We start from the raw sequence: 21,551 nt of genomic DNA, 5'->3' as shown, positions 1-21,551 counted from the left end.
ATTTATGGAAACGCACATGCTGTTTGTGATACTTTAAGGATGTAATACTAATTTATGGTAAAAATCACCCAAGCTTGAAATTTTCTGACGTTTGCTTGAAAACCATTTTTACACACCATAGCAACTACTTTCATCCAAAATTGGGATTTCTAGCACTTAAAATGAAAAATTTGGCATTTTTGCTTAAGGTAGCATACGCCCACGAAAAGCCCCATTGACTTACACACTACTTCACAAAAGTAATGTGGTCTCTAAGTCTAGATAGAAGTTTTCACTAGCTAAACGCTACCGATCACCGGATAGCTGACAAGTTGGCCTTTCATGGCACCATCAATTTTCAGTACCATGACCATGTAGATTTTTTGCTATCCGGGCCGGAAGTTTTCGTCACTTGTAAACAAACCTCTACACTCAGTGGTAAACAAATTTCCTACGCTGCTCCCGGGAGGCCTAAAGGGGTCTAAAATTGCCGTAATTGACCCAATTTTCTCACCACATGTACTTCCATTCATGCTCTTCAACATGCAAGCCACAGAAAACTAGATTATGATTGATAACAGGTCACAAAAGATGTTCTCCTGCTGCTTTTTGGCACTTTTCCTGAAGGAGAACAATCGAGCGGATTGATATACTCTAATAGGAGGATGCCACCTTTAGGGTACATGTTGTTGTTGTTGTTGTTGTGAGATACAAAATAAATACTTCAAAATTGTGTTGCATTTGAAATCAAATACATTACAGTCATTGGCATATTGTGAACTTCACATCCCTTAAGGTAATTTATTTATATTCATTTATAACTTCATATAAATTCAAGTGCTTTCAACACAGTTCACCGAACCGCTTATATCAGATACTAATGTTGTTTCATTGAGGAAAATTGGACTGTTCACACAATATCTTTTATTTTAATCTGTCTCTGTTCTAATCATTTTAATTAATTATTGGTTTTCATATATATAATTGGTCCTAGGTATACATTTTATATAATTTATACTGGAATAAAGAACTTAAGAGAAAATATTGAATTGAAACAATGTAATAATGTATAGTAAGGGTGTACAACATACTTGATCTTAGTAATACAGTGACAATCAGTGCAGTGTGATGTGACAAACAATACATTCACAATGACACAGGCTGTCCTGAAATGACCATTGACCTCAACAACAGGCTTCTTGTGCCAAATGTGATAGATACATCAACATACTAAATATGACATCTGTCCTTGTTGAAAAATTGTGTAAATCATGATTTCACAATTTGACCCATGGTGAACTCAAACGACCATTGACCTCCGCCCACAACAACAAGGCTTCTTGTACTCAATGTGGTACAATTACATACCGAATATGCGATCTGTCCAAGCTACACTTGCGATATTATGTTTAGTAAGGTGTGTTAGTGTAGAGAAATAGGTAAGAGGGGAATGAAGTAAATGGTTGGCGTTTGTTGACTTCAAATGACCTATGACCTCCACCAAAAGCAATAATAGGCTCCATAAATTTGGTATGGTACATCTACAAACCAAATATTAGATCTGTCCAAGGTTCTCTTCTTGCAATATCATGTTTACAAAGTTTTCACAATTTGATGGCTGATGACCCCAAAATAACATTTGACCTCCACCAAAAACAATACGCTTCTTGTAATCAATGTGTTACTTCTACAAACCAAAATGAGGTTTTCCCACGCTTCTCTTCTTGCAATATTGAGTTAGCAAGGTTTTCAAAATTTGACCACTGGTGACCCAAAATGAACTTTGACCTCTATCAAAAACAATAGGCTTCTTTCCCTCAATGTGATACTTCTACACACCAAATATGAGGTTTACCCATGCTTATCTTCTTGGGATATCAAGCTGGGCGTCACAAACGGGTCAATGATGTTTGATTATCAAACTTATTATTGTATATGGAACTGACGAGTATCCCTTGATTTTCTCTACTATATCATCCACTTCGATAAAGTAGCAACGTATGACACTAGTTAAAACACAATAAAACCATCATCATTGGGAATATACGCCACATTTGCGGTCGATCCTCAAAGTACGGCTAAACCTGGATTGTAGCCCAATGGGGTGGTTCCTCATAGTACGACGAAGACTTGATTTTAGCCTGACCGGGTCGATCCTCGTAGTACAGCGGAGACTGGATTGTAGCCTGACAGGGTCGATCCTGGTAGTACGACGAAGCCTGTATTGTAGCCCGTCGGTGACGATAGCGATTTTAACAACGAATAGGCTACCGGACCTACCACAGTGAGGAACGTACTCACGGCTCTGTCATCGCGTATGATATTAGCCTGGAAGAATAACGCTAGGCGTTCGAGGTAACACTCATCACACTCCTGTCCTTCTCTAAACTTGCCATAGAAATCGACATATGTTGAATTACACTGACAGATGTTGGTGCTCTGATTGGACGAACTCGACATACGTCAAATTAAATTGACATAAGTCTAAGTAAATTGACACATGTCAGTTTTTAATGCTCTTATTGGACCACAATTGTCACATGATATTTTCTAGTGCTTCGATGGGAAAAGACCTGTCAAATGTGAAAGAAATCTACATAGGCCTTTGTCATATTAACTTGACATTTGTCGGTTTCTCATGCTCTCATTAGACGACAAGTGTCACATGTTGTTTTCTAGTGCTGCGATTGGAAGGAATCAACATATCAACAAGGAATCAACACCAAGGAGTGTTAGCTCAGTGGTGAACACCGTTGCCTTCCAATCATTTGGACCCCAGTTCGAGTCACTCCAAGTTTAATGTATGTCGTCAAGTTACAGAGTTGTTGACAACTGACAATTCATAATCATGGACGTTAAATATGAATCTTAGAGACTGATTTCGGTCAGCTTGCGGCTTTGATAAGCCAATGAGGCTTCTTCCCGAGTTCCTGCTTGCAGGAGGATCTAAAATACATACAATACATACATATGTGGAAGAGATCGACATATGTTGAATTAAAATTGACATATGCAGGTTTCGTGCTATCCACTTACATCATCGTTTTTGATTCATACAGCATGCCCTATAGCAGCGTAACTTGCAATCTTCATTTGAATAAACCACTTCTCAAAAATCCCTAGCAATTGACCTCACAAAGTACTTTATGCTGTTTTGTCTGCATTGTAATCAAACATCATAAAGCAAAGTGTCATTATTTAATTTTCATATCGATCGCTGCATCTCGGCTGGATGCGCCGTCTTCTTTCCAAGCATCAAATTAAAAAAGAATGGAAGCCACTTTTCTCTTTCATTATAAACTGTTGCCTATAAAGTCAAAAATCCATTTCGTGTTTACATAGATTGAATCTGTATGATTTTATTCATTATTACAGCAGCAAATTTCGCAATTATACTATTATAATGAGGTGATGAAGTTCTCATGGCAATTGTCATCAGTTTCAAGATAGACAACCGTCCAATCACAGCTTGCTCATCGGTCGAACGGCATGGCCAAATGACGCTATGCATTCTATCTCGATTCTTGCATTCTGAAATGATCATTCGAAACAAAATCAAAATTAAATTTCAGATTTATTCTGGATATCAAAAAGATTGAAAAATATACATTTTTTTAATTCATTGAAGGGGTGCTAACTTTCATACAGTATTTGACATTGGTACTTAAAACTTTCAAAGAAGATATCCAGATGGTCTCATCTTGTCCCTTTCTTTAAGAATACAAAGTACCATTTTGTTCTGCCTTCAAAGTTAGATCCATGAGCCCACAGTGCTGTAGTCTCTATTTCTGTACAACTAATCTATATCAAAATCAATTGTCAAATCATGTGTTATATCTTCCTCCTCACTATCATCATTAGAATATTTGAACCTATCGAAAAAAAAACACAGTAACACTCTTACCCCCCCCCCCCAATTACTCTCTTGACAAAGCTGCATGATTATGCTTAGTACGTCAATGGTGGGAGACACTTTTATCAACTCTGTAAAACGGTTCAAAGTTTTAAAGTTCAAAGTACTTTGCACACTTTTTTCTTGTCTCTGTCATCATTTAGTCCCAAAAACACAATTTTGAAGCAAAAAAGGTTCAATTGTTTAACATTTCACAAAGTAAGCATCCATTTAATCAATTCAAATTCTTCTTGCAAAAGGCTGGCATGTGTTTACAGAGGCACTGTCCCTTCTTAGATTAACCACAGACTGCATCACATCCAGACACACCTTCAGCTAGACCGTTCGAAATGGAACCGAGCGATTTAAGAAAAATGGCCAGCATTTCAAGCTTTAATGTTCTTTATAAACATCTCAGCATGAAACCCATGGGAGGATGATTAAGGTGGTTGATATTAGAGAAAATGGAATAGGAAAATGGCTGGTAGAATATCAATCTTGATAAATATTTAAAAGTAAAATATTAGCATATCTATCAAATGTGCTCAAATGACACGTAATCATTAATACATTGTGTGCTTGGGCAGGGAACTTTATCTCCATCGCCTCTCTTCACCCAAGTGTATAAATGGGGACTTGTGAGGACATTTGTAAATATAGTTGCGTGCACCTGTTTGTGGCTGCACCCTATGGGAACTCCCTTAGGGGACACGTAGATGTGGTGCACTGTAGTGCACCAGGAAGGATTGCTTGAATTGTGCACACTTTGGTGTGTGGGTGAGACAAGTAACCAATGAGTTGTGTGAGGAGGCCTTTGGTCTCAAACAAGACTGTAAACCTTCAACTTCATAATTCTCTAATCTTTTCCAAGCAAATTTTATAAAGAAGAAACCTTGCAATAATTTAAAGCTCAACAGTATTTTCAATGAGATGCTGCCAAAGGTGCCTTGAGAAGTTTCAACCATTAAAAAAGCATTTCCAGATATGGAGAGAGCTGCAAGCTGGACTGTTCAATGAACTAAACATCAAATTACTGTGTAAAATACTGAATTTTCTATGAGAAATTCCAAATACTGCTACCCATAGAACACTTACCACTACAAGGCCAGCTACTTTAACTGCTGAACGGGCAGGGAAGTTTTTGGGAAAATCTGTAAATTTAGAAAAAAAAATATGACAATCTTAATATTTCAATTCAATTTAGTACAAGCTGGTTGTGTTTACAAACATAACAATTGTCGTAATAATTGGCTTATAAGGCAATCAATATGTCTACAAGTGTTATAGTCACTTGGTACCAATTCTAAGAGATATTTGAAGAATTCTTGATATGTATATTAATACATCCTGATGTACAGCGATATGCAACAGGCCAATCACTGACTTGCATAGATATAATGTCACAGATATTACACAACGAACACCAACAGTCTGTCATTACGTCACCAATCTACTGTATACTATACTAAAGCTATACGAGAACTACACAGCACCACACAACAACATACGATACATACTATCAATCTGCAGTTTTTTTTTAAAGTTTGTTTTACGGTCACTAGCTTTGACGAACAGTGTTCTTTTTTCTAGAGTCCATCGTACATGGGCGGCGATCATGGGGGACAGGGGGGGACATGTCCCCCCAAATATTTTAGGTGGGGGGATATAGTATCTAATATCCCCCCAATATTTGGTGGCATAGTTTTTTTTTAGCATATTTTTTTATGATATCGCTAGTAATTTCAAAATAGAAAATGCTTAGATGCAACTTACAAGGCCTGGGAAGTGCCATTTCCAGCGATCTGGGAGGCCTTTTCAGCCAAAATTTTCTTATGCGCTTCGCGCCAAGTTATGGTGGCGCTACACTTAGATAGTTTGCTTATACAAGCTTCGCCCCTCCATTGGCAAATCCCTCGCAAGGCGCCTGTTTAACCGTGCCACAATTTGTTACTATATATGACCGAAAGTAGTTTTTACTTTTTTTTCGAAATGAATAGTTAGACGGACCGCTTCCGTAATGAAATTTGGTTTGCCGATGAAAAAGGAAAATAGGGCTGTAGCAACCAGGTGACAAACGATACAGGTGACAAACGCCCACAGTGAAATTACGACCTTCCTTACCGGTTTCGAACCTCTGGACATACAATCAGCGTCCATAGCCAAGTTGGTTAGGGTGTCCGCGTACAGAGCGGGAGACCCGGGTTCGAATCCCAGTGGAGGCTGGAAGTTTTTTTCACTGTTCTTGGACATGTCCCCCCAATATTTTAGGTTGGGGATATACGGTAGTATCTAATAGTAACTAGTATCCCCCCCAATATTTGGTGGCATAATTTTTGTGTGTGGCTATAAATAGAAAATAATGCGTGAGATTATTTATCAAAATCATATTTGGCGGTGGCTAAAACTTCATCCAACACATGCTACATGAGGTAAATGACTCTTTGTGGTCGTTTCTGTGACCTGTGACCGTAAAGCATGTTGTCACTCATGATTATTATCATAATGTCTGTATATCTCTTGTGTATGAGTGTAAGTACGTACAATCATACTTATGATCAACATCGATATGGGATCACTGGGTTTCCATTTGGCCTGTTTCCTACAAGATTTCTAACCGCAGGCATGTAGCCAAGGGGGGGGGGTTATAGTTTTATAGTAGCCGTTATAAGAGGTTTTAATATTTGTACACCAAGAAATTAACTGTGTCTGAATTTTCGAAAATTCCTTGACCAACATTCTTCATCATACTTCCCTCTACTCGTTCAATTTTGACCGGTCTGTTAGGGGTTGAAGGTTTTTTTTCTATATTGGTTGTCCATAGATGAAATTTTGTGCAACATTATGGGTATGTTTTGAAGTGAATTTATTATTCAAATTCTGAACAAATAATGGACTTAAACCCTTGAAAAGTGGGGCTGACGGGTATTGTGGGGCGTTACGTAGAATTACCTACAAAAGCAATGATCCACAGGAGATGCGATGAGGTGGAACATAATGTGTGACTGGTGACAATCTTGTAAAGGTTATGAATGAAAAAAAAAAGTATTGGGAAAAACTTGGTTCTCAGTCAAGTGCTCATCCGGTTGGTCATTTTTCAAGCCCGAGAAGTGCCATTTCCGGTGATCTGGGGGGCTATCAAAACCAGAAATTTTCTTGTACGCTGCGCGCCACCAATAGAGGCGCTCCGCTTTGATAGTAATTCGCCTGCACCCAAGCAAATGTCCCCCCCCCCCAATATTTGAATAAAAACGCCGCTCCTGCCATCGTATGTAATATTATGTAATTCTTTGTTCTAACTTCTTTTGTCAGTGAGTTATGTACATATAAGAAATAAATTGACTTGAATTCAATTGAATAGAGTACATACTAGACACAACTCAAAGCTCAACATTCAACCTACCGTAGGTCTACAAACTTACAGTATCGGAGCAGGTGACCTTCGCAGAAGTTCAATTCAAACCAGATCACTCTGATAGTGAGTTGTCAGTATGATGCAGGTGATAAGGATGTTAAGATTACTAAGAAATAACTAAGTAAGATTAGACAAACTTACACTGTCTGTAGACTTCATTCATTTTGGAAAAGTCATTGAGGTCTGTGAGAAACACTGTCACTTTCACCACTAGGAGAAAATGGGAAAAGGAATGATTTTTTTTTTCTCATTTTGCTTGCAAATCAGAGCTTATTCACAAGGTCAAGTTGGTCTATTCTGTGTAACAAATTGAATGCTTCTTTAGAAACCCCACTCACCATCTCCATAGGACAGCCACCATCTCCATAGGACAGCCCTTGGCTTCGAAGAACTCTGCCAATGTTGTTAAACGTCTCTGGGAAAATAAATCGTACAGAATGTAGGATATTGTCTGCTTGTGACAATAATTTCTTTCAAGCCTTAAAGAGCTCTACATAATCCAACGGGTTTTCAAAATTTGGGCACATTGGCTCAGTAATGCTGCAAAATCTCAATAAGTATCTATAACTACTCCTTGAGTAACTAGAACAAAGCAGCTGAGCAAATTTTGTCAGATTTGGATTAATTACATACAGCAGTTTGTCATTATTCTCTAGGATGTCGGCTGTAAAACTTACAATTGCTACGGTACCAGAAATGCGGCATTATTCTCAAGCTTTAAAACTTCTCTAAGACTACTGCAAGCAATAATATGACAATGTGATTCTGGAAACATTTACATTTTTCAACCAGTTCTTTGCTTCTCTCCAGCTCCGGGTGTAACTGCACAAGTTGTTATACTTATTAGTTATTCAGGTCACAAAATAAAACACTTTCATTCTTAGACAACTTAACTTTAAAGTTAGTACCCTAATGACAATTTTCTCCGTACACATAACTTTGTGAATCGGTTTCCTTCATATCAACTGTCACAGTAATGACTTAACTGCTGCCGCCGTTGTTGATAGAGCAGAATTCTAATCTACCAGTTGTACATGCACAAACAACAACAATAAACTCTCTCAGCAATTAAATTATCGTAAATCTTGGTTCCTAATTTTGTGCAAAGAAAATTGTTTCGAAAGTTTGAATATTAGGCACTGGCCTACATTGCTGGAATCTTACAAATTCTTCTTTAGTCAAACAGGCTTCTCAAATTTATGAAAGTTTATTGTGTAGAACAAATTAATAGCATTAATTTAATACAGAGAGTCATGCAGTGAGCGTGTACTGTGCACTTACTTGCCGAGTCTCAGCTTCAATGCTTCCTGGTACTAACTTGAAGTTATTGTCAGGATCCAATCCCAACTGTCCAGAAAGATATGCCGTCTTTCCATCAATCACGATTGGGCTACATTTTTATTCAAATAGAAAAAAAACATGTTTTATGCTTCAAACTTAAAGGGCATTTGTCTCCATTAAAAGAGAAAGGAAATTAGAGACATTATCACTTTAGTATTTTCTAAAGTTTTGCATTAATGAGTATGAAATGTACCACTAGTACAGCAAGGCTGCTACAGTAAGCTGCTACTCCAACTGATATGCAAAAAGTGTTTACTAAGTACAAATGCAAAAGAGTTGAATGCAAAATGCAAAAGAGTGAATTGATGCACAAACATTATGTTCTGAACCAAAGAAATTGATCACAGGAGAATACAGTATTTAATGGTTATCAGTTTATCCCATCTGAAATAATGTATGCAACTGTAGATGAAAAAACACGCTAGAATTTATCCAAATTCACACATATTTTTATCACCATCTAGGTTCTTCTTACAATCTTTCAGTCAATGAACAGTAATCAGTAATCATGTAGTTTAAATGCATTTGCTACAAACTTTTTAGTAATAACGTAGTTGCAGCAAACGAAAGTACACTGTCTTCCAATATATATACTGCTCTCGTTATAGAGATAAGATTACTAACATCAGGTAATCTTACCGTCTGATACCATATTCAAATATTAGCTTAAGTGTAGGCATAAGGAATTATGCATACAATTTCACTGAATAGCACAAGTATTACATTTTCATTAATAATGAAGTAGTCCCATAAGCAGCTCAGTTTCTAGTCCATGTTTCCAAGTTAAAATTCTTATGCTTTAAAATATAAAACAGAAAGTGAGGAAGGAAAACAATATTTCTGTTCTCTAATGAAAAACAAATAAATACAGATTGATGAAAAGCATTCATGGTTCTCACCTGATGGGTCTTGGAGCTGCCATGTTAAATCAGGAATACAGTACTGGTAAGCTGACAGTCAGATTCTGTGGCAACACTGTGAACAATAACCAGTTCGACATGAGAATGATCACAAGAATTTCATTTGGTATGAATCATACCTGAGTTAAAAATATTGTAGGCTATGGACTACTGTATTTAAAATTATCCTTAATTGACTTTAGACTAGGCATATTGCTACAGTACAATATGACTAGTCACATGTGTAACCATAGTTAGATTTCTTTGTAGGTTAAAGGGTGTGAAGACTCGCGCAAAAAGAAACGTCTAATGCCGGTAATCTGACCTTGTTTTGAACGAGGTGTAACACAAGTGTTAATCACCACCATCGATCCCAGAAAATACACACACAGCTTGCTACCGGACGTCGGTAATTAGACACTAGTGTACAGTCAGTACATACAGCTGCGGTCAATACCCACAGCACATGGTATGAACGATACAGCGATGTACATCTCAGTTCCAGCTAAAGATAACAAGGTACAGTATCACGTTTCAATAGTGTTTGCATTTTGTAGCGACACAAACAAAACGTCACTTGCAAGCAAAAGGAAGTTAACTTTTTCAGATGGCCGCACGCGGTTTGGGGCGAGTCTTCAATGCCTTTAATGTTATGCTTTTCAAAATGTAAGGGATTTGGTTAGATTCTCATTTCATTTCATTTATTTTGTTTATTGTATTAGGGTATAGGCATGCATGTGCATCGGAGGACACTAGTAAATCATTCAACTTGTTTTCTTCAAATTTTTGCAAACTATAACTGACCATTAAGGAAAAAGTAAAGGAAAGAAACATTTATGGCCTGACTTTAGAATCCGTACCATATGAATGTGCAAGCTTACTTCGAATCGGCCGAAGAACAACTGTATAATCCGGCTGAACGTGTGTGCTCGCACCACATTTATTTAATAATTTATCATTACATTCAAATAAATGAGTATCTTCAGTGTCAGTACTAGGCCTACTTTAATAATTTATTTGTTCAGTCTAAGAACTCTAACTTACTTTAGTGCACCAAAGTAACTTAGAGTTCTGCAGCAGAGGCCTAGCTATTATTATAGTGAAACACTACAACATAGGCTACATCTAAAGCCAGTCTTCTTCGTCTTCGATACGGTGACACATCCGCAAAAAGGGACAATATCTCACCACACACACGTCAAGAGAATAACTAGTTAAATCTGACCCGAGTACTGATATAAGTGACAGGATTCACAGAACCACTGGAACTACTAATGAGGTCTGAAGGCAGACTATTCCAATCCCTAATTGTATTTGGAAAAAAACTATACTTATAGCAATTGGTACTGGCATACAGTTGGCAGAAATGCATATCGTGCATGTTCCGACTCCTACGCAGAGGCTTTCTTAGGCAGTCAATAGGGATCTGAGCCTGACCATAGATGCCCTTAGCAAATAAGATGATTCTACTTTGTCTGCGCCTCTCTGCCAAGGGCACCAGGTTTAGGTCCCGTAACAGAGATGAGACAGAGCCAGGCTCTCTTGAATAATCTGAAGCGATGAAACGGGCTGCACGCCTCTGAATGTTTTCGAGGTTGTGCTGCAAGAAAGCTTGGTGGGGATCCCAGACAGAACTGGCATATTCCAATACTGGCAGGAGGAGACCTTTATATGCAGCCAATTTTGCATCCTTCGAACAAGGGGATAAGTTTCTACGAAGAACTCCCAATATCCTATTTCCTTTGTTACACACATTTTGAATATGCTTTCCCCAGTTGAGATCTGAAGTGATAGTCTAGTGCTAGACTCTGTATCGTAACCACGACCCTAAGAAAAAGAAGAATTAGTCCTGTGTCAAACTGCTTCAAGTTCATAGGCTTCAACCTAACCTAGGCTATAGCCTAGTATAGCTGATAATGCCTAAATAGTAAGACATTTTGACGTCAATATACTGTATAGGCCTAGGCCTAGACCTGACGAACTTCTGTATTATCATGATTAGGACCAAACGTAAGTTTAGGCTAATTCCTTGTAGACAGTAATTCATACAACATAACTTTTAGTGAATATTTATCTTTAATGGTCACAAACCTACTGAAATATCAATGTACTTGCAGGATGAGAATATCTTACTTTCGACGCGACCCCTAACAAGACAAACTTAACGTAAAGTTTACGAGCAACCAGTTCTGCGAAAGTTCACTGAAAGTAGCATACGCCTATTACAGGCCCCATCGAATTACACACTAACTCATAAAAGTAATATGATCTGTATAAGTCTAGACGGAAGTTCTCACTAGGTCTCGCACCACAATTAATTGTTCCATTGACTTACACACTAAACTCGTCACTTTCAGACCTCCAAAAGCATAGATAGAAGTTTTCAAGGTTTCAAGGTTATATTTGTTTACCTTGTTACATTATGACTAAGAAGACCAACTGTGTGCACTTTATATGGACATAATCTCAATTTGGTATAACATCGTGATTGCTAACATATAGTGCCTAGGCCTAATAATATTATTCATAATATACGTGTTATTTTATGTACAGGTAATTACAACAACCAACACAGCAGAAAACTTCACTTGCAAGCAACGCGGTTTGTTGCTAGTCTTCAATGCCTTTAACCTATGGGCCTTGTATATATATATATATATATATATATATATATATATATATATATATATATATATATATATATATATATATATATATATATATATATATATATATATATATATATATATATATATATATATATACACATATATATATATATATATATACATATATATATATATATATATATATATATATATATATATATATATATATATATATATATATATATATATATATATATATATATATATATATATATATATATATAATCTTTAAGACTTACGTTAAATGTTGATGAATTCTTGGTATATTATCAATCTCATTTACAAATCGCTGCTTTCATTTGTTATTTTTTTTTGGGGGGGGGGGGGTGAACATTAAATTAAAGTTGCATCTTACCTCTGAAATTAGTTGTAGGAAACAAGGAATCAATATTAGTTCTACGTTGAAACTATATCCGCTTTAGGTTTTATTAGCGTAACAACATGGGATTGTATTTTCGATTTATTTATCATTTTATTTTCTATTTTTTACCATACCATATCGAAACTAATCGCTTTGTTCAAATCAGGTTCGGACCAAGGGCGATGGTGGTGATATGGGTCAGGGGTAAGCGTTCGGGTTAGGGATTAGGGATGGTGTGTGTACACTCCCAATTTACACAAAATGAAAAGGCATCTATCTCAAAAAGCTTGCGTTTGAATTTAGTCATCGACCGCTTTTATAAGTTTAAATATGCCACAGAATACAGGTAACGATGGACGTCAAAATTTTAATTTCTTTGTCAGGGGTGGGGGGGAGGGGGGTAGTTGTCGGCTTCAACGACCCTGATCGCCACATTACTCGACCTTTCTAAAACCCCAGATCGGTCCCAATAAGGTATCTTTTTTACTATCTTATAATGGTAGCAGCGTAGCTCTTGGATTTTTTTTTATTACGTCGGTTGTCTCTTTGTTCACTTTTCCTTTTCATTTGGTCATTTTATTTTTTATTTTTCGTAACAAAAGTAGAGTTACTCTTGTTGCACACAGTTAAGCTATCTTTGTCTTTTGATTTTATTGATTCTTTTTTGAATATGTGTAATATTGATAGGTTTCTTCTAAAAGAAATGTTGTTTTCACTCTTATTCCAGTATATAGTGGGCTATATATATACACAGTAGGTTATCTTTCTGGCATAGCCCTTACTTCGCATATTGTGTACTGCGTATCATACATAACGTACAATATTTGCATTGACATAAAGTATATTTGCATTTGCTTGATTGTTCAATTGTAATACCTTGACGAACGCTCTTCAATATAATACTAAACTGACACAGATTGAACGAAACCTTTAGCAATTTCTGCAATGATATAAGCAAGGTATCTATCTATTCCGTATCCCGAAGCTAACAAACGACTCAGCTATTGCGTGCTGTCGAGCATATCCGCTTTCACGAGACGCCCGTGTTTGCAGTGTAAACGGGCGGCCCATAAAATGTGTGAAAACCTACGCCACAGCACAAAGGGTTTACAACTAATGATGCTTACCATCCCCCTATATATACTACAATAACCAGAGCTTCGGCACCGTATAAAACGGTAACGAAATATTGCAAAAGGTAATGGGCATTGGTTTCTTGACTAGTAAATAGATTATCAATAAGTTGGCCCGGCAATTTTAGCTCGTTCAAATTGTTTAACATTTCAAAAAATATTTTTCGATAGGCTTTGCCATTCTCCATATGCCTATTACTTTCTCTAAAATGAAAATTAGATTTCAGTTAGACATGTCAAATCTCGGTGGTGCAAAATGCTTTGATAGTGGCAGTAAAATGCGTCTTGCAAAATCTGAGCCTCATTGACCATTACGTGATCCTCCAGCATGATTTATTGGGGGTAATACCATTAACATTTTACTTGATGTGTCTTTACCCAGTGGCGGAGCGTCCATACAGTCAGGGCCACTGGCGGATCCAAGGGGGGCCAAGGGGGGCCATGCCCCCCCCCAAAGGTGAGCCAAAAAGTGTTTCCGAACATCCGCTAAAACATATGATTTGAAATTATAAAAATCGAGAGGAATAGCAGTGGTAGACTAGTCTAAACCTTTTCGTTTTCTTGTTTAAAATTAAATGCAGAGCTCCCAACTGACCCGCAATTCGCGGGAATTAGACCCGCATTCTAACACCCAAACTCGCTGTCCCCGCACAAGCGTCCGAAAAAAAACGCATTGTAATTGTCAAGTATACATAAAAAAATTTGCATCAATTTTTGACTTAGCAACCATCATTTCTTTAGCATTTAGCATAATAGAGTATAAAACCTCCTTTACAGCATCATTTGAACCTCAAATTAGCCTATATTTCTTTTCATTGGGGCGAGCAGCGAACATTTTCATGCCACGGGAAAGAATGAATTATCACCTACTATTCAATTTATTGATGTTAGACACAAAAAAATGCATATTTCTCAGAAAATTTTGGGTGACAAAAGCCTTTCTAAGTGCCACCAATTTACATGTAGGCATCACCAGGATTACAAAAAAAATCAAATGGGGAGGGGACACCCCCTCCCCTTATACCCCTCCCCCAGGACGGCGATTCGTGGCATGGACCAGCATTTGCCTTCTCAAGAGTTGGGAGCTATGTATATGTATGCATGGGCGGCGATCCTGGGTGAAGGGGGATATATCCCCCATGAAAATGGGTGGAGGGGATGTAATACACCATATCCCCCCCCCCCAAATGCCAGGGATAAGAATATTTTCATGCCTACATTTATGCATCATCGTGAATGTACGGCTCTTTTTTAGCTTCATTTCTCGCCTACCATAAACGCAGTGCGATCTTTACAAATAAACCGTCTTGATCTCTATCGCGGTATTGATATAGTATTATATGCACCCTCATAGTATTCATATAGGCCCTATAGTAGGCCTACACACGTACATGTTCCCTCGAACAGCTGAGATCTCATGTTACCAGGGTAATGCTTAATACACGTTTCACCTGGATGCCCTAGCAATCGGTACCTAGGAATGTAACTATGTGTAATTGTGTATTGCATGTGTATAGGCCTATAATAGCCTGCATGAGGCCATTTTCTTCATCGAATAATATAAAAGAGCTCTCGAACATTCTAACGTAGCGCCTGAAACAAGATCGACAGGGGCAATTTTCCCAAAATAACACTCGAAATTAAAAAAAAAAGTATTTTTGTTCCTGATTATGAGATATTTCGGATATGATATCCCTATTTTAAAGTTTGGTATATCAGTGGCGTAGAAAGGTACTTTTGAGTGGGGGGGGGGCTGAAGACTGATGGCCGGCCTGGGGGAGGGGTCTAGGGGAGGGGGTGTCCCCCTCCCCTTTGGATTTTTTTGCATTTCCAGGTAGCCTCAGATGCAATTTGGTGCAATATAGCACACTTCAACACCCACTCCATTTTGTAAACTTAATTTGTATTTTCACCTGGCCTTAGATGCAATTTGGTGCTCCAAATGAGATTCTTTTTTTCTCATTTGGAAATGAAAAAGGGGTTTTCTGACTTGCGAAGCGGGGGGCGGGGCGGAATGATACTTCCGCCCCTCCACATTATTCACTGGGGGCTGGCGCCCCCGGTTCCTGCGCCCTTGTACGGCTCTGCAAACTATCTAAGCGTAGAGCCACCATGTGTTGGCGCGAAGCGTACAAGAAAATTTTGGCTGAAAATGCCTCCCAGATTGCTGGAAATGGCCTTGTATGTTGCATCTTAGCATTTTCTCTTTTGAAAATACTAGCGATATCATAAAAACATTAGAAAAAAAAATATGCTCAAGGGGGGGGGGGTCGGCTGCCCCTTCGCCCCTCTTGGCTACGCGCCTGCCTGTGGTTTTATTTTGCCACCAAGGACTTTCGTTTCCTTACAATTGAATTGGTAAAATTGTTTAACTTTCAAGGAAAGGACATTAAGCCAAATGAGAGTGGGTGAAAAAAGCAAAAAAAAAACTTTCAAAACGTTTATTCAACAGTCCACTCTTAAAAGTGACCGATGTCTCTCCATAGTGTTATGAAATAGTATCAAGGTGGTGGAGCCTTTTCTTAGATATAAAAATTCCAGTTTCTCCATCAACTGTATAGCTTAATCCATTGGTCGAAGATTATTACGTAATTTCACACAAGTTGTTTTTTACCAGGTCTTACAGACTGCATGGCGTTAGTTCATTTGTTTATCAGGTTTGAGAACTTGAACACATAATTACAGTGTAGTGATATTATAATTATAATATATAAATATAATATATATAATTACAATATATAAATATAATATACCTCTATATAATCACCGATCGCCATTCTGGTTTTCTTCTTTTGGTTCAACATTTTCAGATATTCTTTTAAAGATGAATTCTTAATAATTATTTACTTTGAAACAATCAGGGGCACAAAAGGCAAGTGCCCCTTTTTTTTGTGAATAACCTCAGCCTCTTGGCTAATTACATGCGTAGCATTCATGTTACCCTTCTAGGGGGAATCGTGATACACACCTGGCGATGGGCACACAGCCACAGTCTCTAGGCAAGGGGCTCGGGTTAAGAGCGAATTAGTCGGTTCGGTTTTGGGTTTTTCTTGCCCAGGTTCTTTCCTTGGTGACTTTTCCTTAAAAAGTACCTCAAACATGCCTTCTTCAATAAATTATAAGTGCCCATTCGTGGTGGTGGGGGTGCCTTTTGCCCCTTTCTGTAATTTAAAAGTGATACTTCATGTACTTTCGTATCGACATTAAACTCAAACACACAATAATAACGACAATAAGAGAAATTATAGGTCTCTGAAATGTATTCCAATGTATACGTGGGGATCCAAGTTTTGACGTCGTTTATCTTAACAAAATCGGTGGAACATGGAGTTGCCATTTAAACTCCCTGGGTGAAGTGTGAAACCACTGAATTTATTATGCCATATAAAGTAAGTTGTTATACTTCTAACAGGTGCGTATCCAGGGGGGGCGTTGGGGGCGCGCGCCCCCCGGGTAAGAAAAAGAGAAGAGAAAAAAAGAGAAGAAAAAAGGAAAAAAGAGGGGAAAAAAGAGGAGGAGAAGAGGAAGGAAGGGAAAAGAAAAAGAAGAAAGAGAGAAAAAGAGGGAGTAAAAACAAAACGCGAAGACATCGGGAAGAGAAAGAAGAACAGTGACATCATTACAGCTCTAAATGGTAGCCAGTGACGGATCAATGATTTCGTAAAAGTGTGACTCACCCTACCCCTTACACCGACAACTCCATTTTTTGACGTTTCCATTTTCCTCTCTCACTAATGATCTATATATATACTATAAATGGTCTATCAGAACGCGTGTGTAGAATTGTGCTATGAAACCAACTGTGGCTGGTCTCGAACTCGACCGTGTCGTCGGGGAACATGACTCATTTTGGGATGGGGGCGACCGCCCGCCCCCCCCCATTCAGCATTTTTTTAAATGATATCGCTAAGTAATTTCAAAATAGAAAGTGCTTAGAGGCAACTTATAAGGCCTGGGAAGTGTCATTTCCAGCGATCTGGGAGACATTTTCGGCCAAAATTTGCTTGTACGCTTCGCGCCAACCTATGGTGGCGCTACGCTTAGATAATTTGCCTACAGGCTTCGCCCCTCCCTTGGCAAATTCCTCGCTACGCGCCTGTTCGAATTTGTAACGCAAACAGCAGATATCACATCATATCAGTGAGCATGAAAATGGCGTTCCAGGATGAAAAGCCTCAAAATTGTTCGACTTGCCTGAAAAAAATAACCAAAAATTTTCGCGCGCGAAGCGCGCGTTCAACGTGTCCATGTCAATATCATATAAGCAAGCATCGGTTATTACATCGCATGCAATCATGTACCGTACGGTCCGTTCAAATTGCGCAGTATACCGCGGGATGCTAATGTAAACAACGACATGTCTCATGTAGATGTATAAAAAGCACCGAGGTCCAATTATGTCAAAACTCTCTTTTACATTAGTAATGGCGAATTAGGGCCTGCACCCCCGCCGCGCAGTGGCGGAGCGTCCATATGGTCGGGGGGGCGGATGCCCCCCCTGACGGACTCAAATGGACTGCTGGCGCCTTTTTCAGCTCTTTAACACTTTTTACTTATCTAGATAATTGACTTTTTTATTGCGCTCTCACCTACTTATTGACATTTGTCACATTTTGTTGGTGTAATTTGGCGATGACACCTTATTCTTCGTTTATCTGCAAATGAGCCAGGCCCGGAAAGGGTCATTTCCGGCGATCTAGGGAGTATCTTTACTCAAAAAATTTCTGTACACTACGCGCCAACCAGTGGTGGCGCTCCGCTTAGATAGTGTCGAAAGCGCCCCTTCAGACCATTCTCGCCACTCCTGACCAATACCCCTAGCTCCGCCACTGCCGCCGCGCCTCCTACGCCTATGTGTGTAGTGTTCGGTTGAAGGAAATATCTGCTATTTTTTTCATTTCCTTCAACCAAGTTTTATAATAGCCGTTATAACAGGTTTTAATATTTGTACAACAATAAATTAACTGTGTCTGAATTTTCGAAAATTTCTGACCAACATTCTACATCACACTTCCTTCTACTCGTGCAATTTTGACCGGTCTGTTAGGGGTTGAAGGAAGTTTTTTCTATTATTGGTTGTCCATAGATGAAATTTTGTATAACATTATGGGTATGTTTTGAAGTGAGTTTATTCACGAGAAATGTGGATTTTCAAATTCTGAACAAATATGGGGCTTAAAACCTTGAAAAGTGGGGCTGACGGGTATTGTAGGCCGCGACGTAGAATCACCTACCAAAGCAAAGACCCACAGGAGATGCGATCAGGTCGAACATGATGTGTGCCGGGTTGACAATCTTCAAAAAGGTTATGGATGGAAAAAAAAACTATTAGGAAATACTTGGTTCTCAGGCAAAAAGTGTACATCTGGTTGGTCATTTCAAGCCCGAGAAGTGCCGTTTCCGGTGATCTGGGGGGTTTCAAAACAAGAAATTTTCTTGTACGCTGCGCGCCAACCGATGGTGGCGCTCCGCTTAGATAGTAATTCGCGCCCCCCGGGTTTGAAAATCCTGGATACGCGCCTGTCTAAGCATATAATAGGCCTACCATGGTACTATAAAACAATAGAAGACTGCCTCCACGATATGAGATAATGGAGTAATAAAAACGGTTGGGCAAACAATACATAATTTAGATGCAATCAACCGTGTTGGCCATAGTTAAACTATATATATATATATATATATATATATATACACACATATAGTTTAACTATGGCCAACACGGTTGATTGCATCTAAATTATGTATTGTTTGCCCAACCGTTTTTATATTAATATATATATATATATATATATATATATATATATACATATATATATATATATATATATATATATATATATATATATCTATGTATCCATTTTATCGCAGATATCACTTGTGTGATACAATAAAAGAGATATATCAATCGTATACATGCATGCAACAGAGCAAAGATAAATGAAAGAATAGGATGATAAGAGAAGGTTGAAAAGAGGCAGTGTGTTTACTCATGAATCTTTCCAGCAATCAATAAAACGATGGTTTATAGAGAATCAAACTGATGCATGAGAGATTGCTAAAACTTATTAAAAATATGATATCCGATCACTCATCCGTTGACAATATAACCGTTATATCATTAAAGATATAGATCAGGGTAAAGACAAAATCACACCTGCATGTAGCACACTGAAGGCATGGGCGTCAATCCAGGGGGGGGGGGGGACACGTACCCCACACATTTCGATGGGTTTAGGGTTTCGGTATAAGAGTAATAAATGTTCTCCCCTGTTATTTATTTCATTCTCATTTCAATTATTCGAATTTGTAAAGCAAACAGCAGATATCATATATATTAACAGCAGATATCACATCAGTGAGCATGAAAATGGCGTTCCAGGATGAACAAACTTCAAACTGTCTATGTGTGTAGTGTTCGGTTTCGGAAATATCTGGTATTTTTTTCATTTCCTTCAACGAAGATTTAAAGTAGCCGTTATAAGAGGTTTTAATATTTGTACATCAATACATGGAAAAAGATCCTGACGGGGACAGCGGGAGGCGCCCCCACCAACTTTTTTTTCAGTGGGGGGGGGGGCATGATATACCGTGTCCCTACCAATTTGTCTTGACCAAACGTTGCACTTCAAATTCACCTGTATTGAACTTTTGCGCAGTTTGATCCAGCGTTGTGCAAATGACATGCTATAAAAGACTGAAGTATTAACACATTCAATCATGTGAAACATAATCTATACAAGAGACTGGTAAATTGTGGTCAGCAAAACGGACTGAGTGCGAACAAAACAATCGTTAACAACTCACAATGTGTGTTGCCAATTTGAGCTAGCTTCACGTCCAGTTCTCATTTTATTATATTTATCCACAGTTGTGAGGACGGAAATCGCATTTGCGGCAGTCTATATATTTTTTTCTGGGAGAGGACCCAAGACCCATCGTATACAAAAGTCTACTTGGGTTATTTGTCCCCTGATATTGTTTGGTGGCGCTCCGCTTAGATAGTATCCGAGAACAGACGCGCGTCCCCACTATTATCCAAGACGGATCTGCGCCCATGCACCAATAAATTAACTGTGTCTGAATCTTCGAAATTTCCCTGACCAACATTCCTAAAATACTTCCCTCTACTCGTGCAATCTTGACCGGTCTGTCAGGGGTTGAAGGAGATTTTTCTGTATTGGGTTGTCCATATATGGAATTTTGTGCAACATTATGGGTATGTTTTGAAGTGAATTTATTTCACGAGAAATGTGAATTTTCAAATTCTGAACTAATAATGGGCTTTAAACCTTGAAAAGTAGGGCTGACCGATATTGTGGGACGCGACGTAGAATCACCTACAAAAGCAATGGAGATGCGATAAGGTCGAACATGATGTGTGACTGGTGACAATCGTCAAAAGGGCTATGGATGAAAAAAAAAGGGAAATACTTGGTTCTCAGGCAAAAGTGTACATCTAGTTGGTCATTTTCAAGCCCGAGATGTGCCATTTCTGGTGATCTGGGGGGGGGGGGGGGTGTTTAAAACCAGAAATTTTCTAGTACGCTGTGCGCCAATCAATAAACGAGAGATTCAAAATCATCCAATCCTTAATTGCTAACAGCCGTTTATTGCTAAAACTTAATAAAAAAAATATGAATAACGATCACTCTTCCATTGACGATATAACTAGAATAGGCTAGCAGTTAAAATATAGATCGGGGAAAGAAATCTTGACCTTGTCATTCGACAAAAATTTCTGTTTTCACTCCAAGATTTGTCCGATGTTTATCCAATTGCTTAACCTTTTTGGTACTTGAACTGCTCGCAAAACCAGTGTTTGTAGCATGCACACAGTAGTTGTTGGCAAACAGTCTGTCTCC

General features: G+C 38.3%; 1 protein-coding gene across 5 annotated transcripts in view; it reads right to left on the bottom strand.

The window, feature by feature from the left end:
• LOC139973549 (2-iminobutanoate/2-iminopropanoate deaminase-like) overlaps positions 1–11,804 on the bottom strand; it is a 64,417-nt gene extending 52,613 nt beyond the window's left edge. For 2 of the 5 annotated variants that reach the window (XM_071980310.1, XM_071980309.1), the window contains exons 1-7: positions 11,615–11,764; positions 9,524–9,599; positions 8,565–8,673; positions 7,642–7,696; positions 7,425–7,493; positions 4,967–5,022; positions 494–3,510 (exon numbers count right to left, since the gene is read on the bottom strand). In XM_071980310.1, the coding sequence (XP_071836411.1) occupies positions 3,442–3,510; positions 4,967–5,022; positions 7,425–7,493; positions 7,642–7,696; positions 8,565–8,673; positions 9,524–9,546 (381 nt within the window). In that variant the 5' untranslated portion in view covers positions 9,547–9,599; positions 11,615–11,764 and the 3' untranslated portion in view covers positions 494–3,441. Of the gene's footprint in view, positions 1–493; positions 3,511–4,966; positions 5,023–7,424; positions 7,494–7,641; positions 7,697–8,564; positions 8,674–9,523; positions 9,600–11,614 lie in introns of all 5 variants that reach the window. The other 3 variants (XM_071980312.1, XM_071980311.1, XM_071980314.1) reach the window with 3 other exon arrangements.
• Positions 11,805–21,551: the final 9,747 nt, after the last annotated feature.

The sequence above is a fragment of the Apostichopus japonicus genome, chromosome 9 (assembly GCF_037975245.1).
Source record: "Apostichopus japonicus isolate 1M-3 chromosome 9, ASM3797524v1, whole genome shotgun sequence".
Taxonomy (NCBI): Eukaryota; Metazoa; Echinodermata; class Holothuroidea; order Aspidochirotida; family Stichopodidae; genus Apostichopus; species Apostichopus japonicus.
The sequence above is the reverse complement of the archived record's forward strand: the minus strand, read 5'-3'. Positions and strand labels throughout refer to the sequence as shown.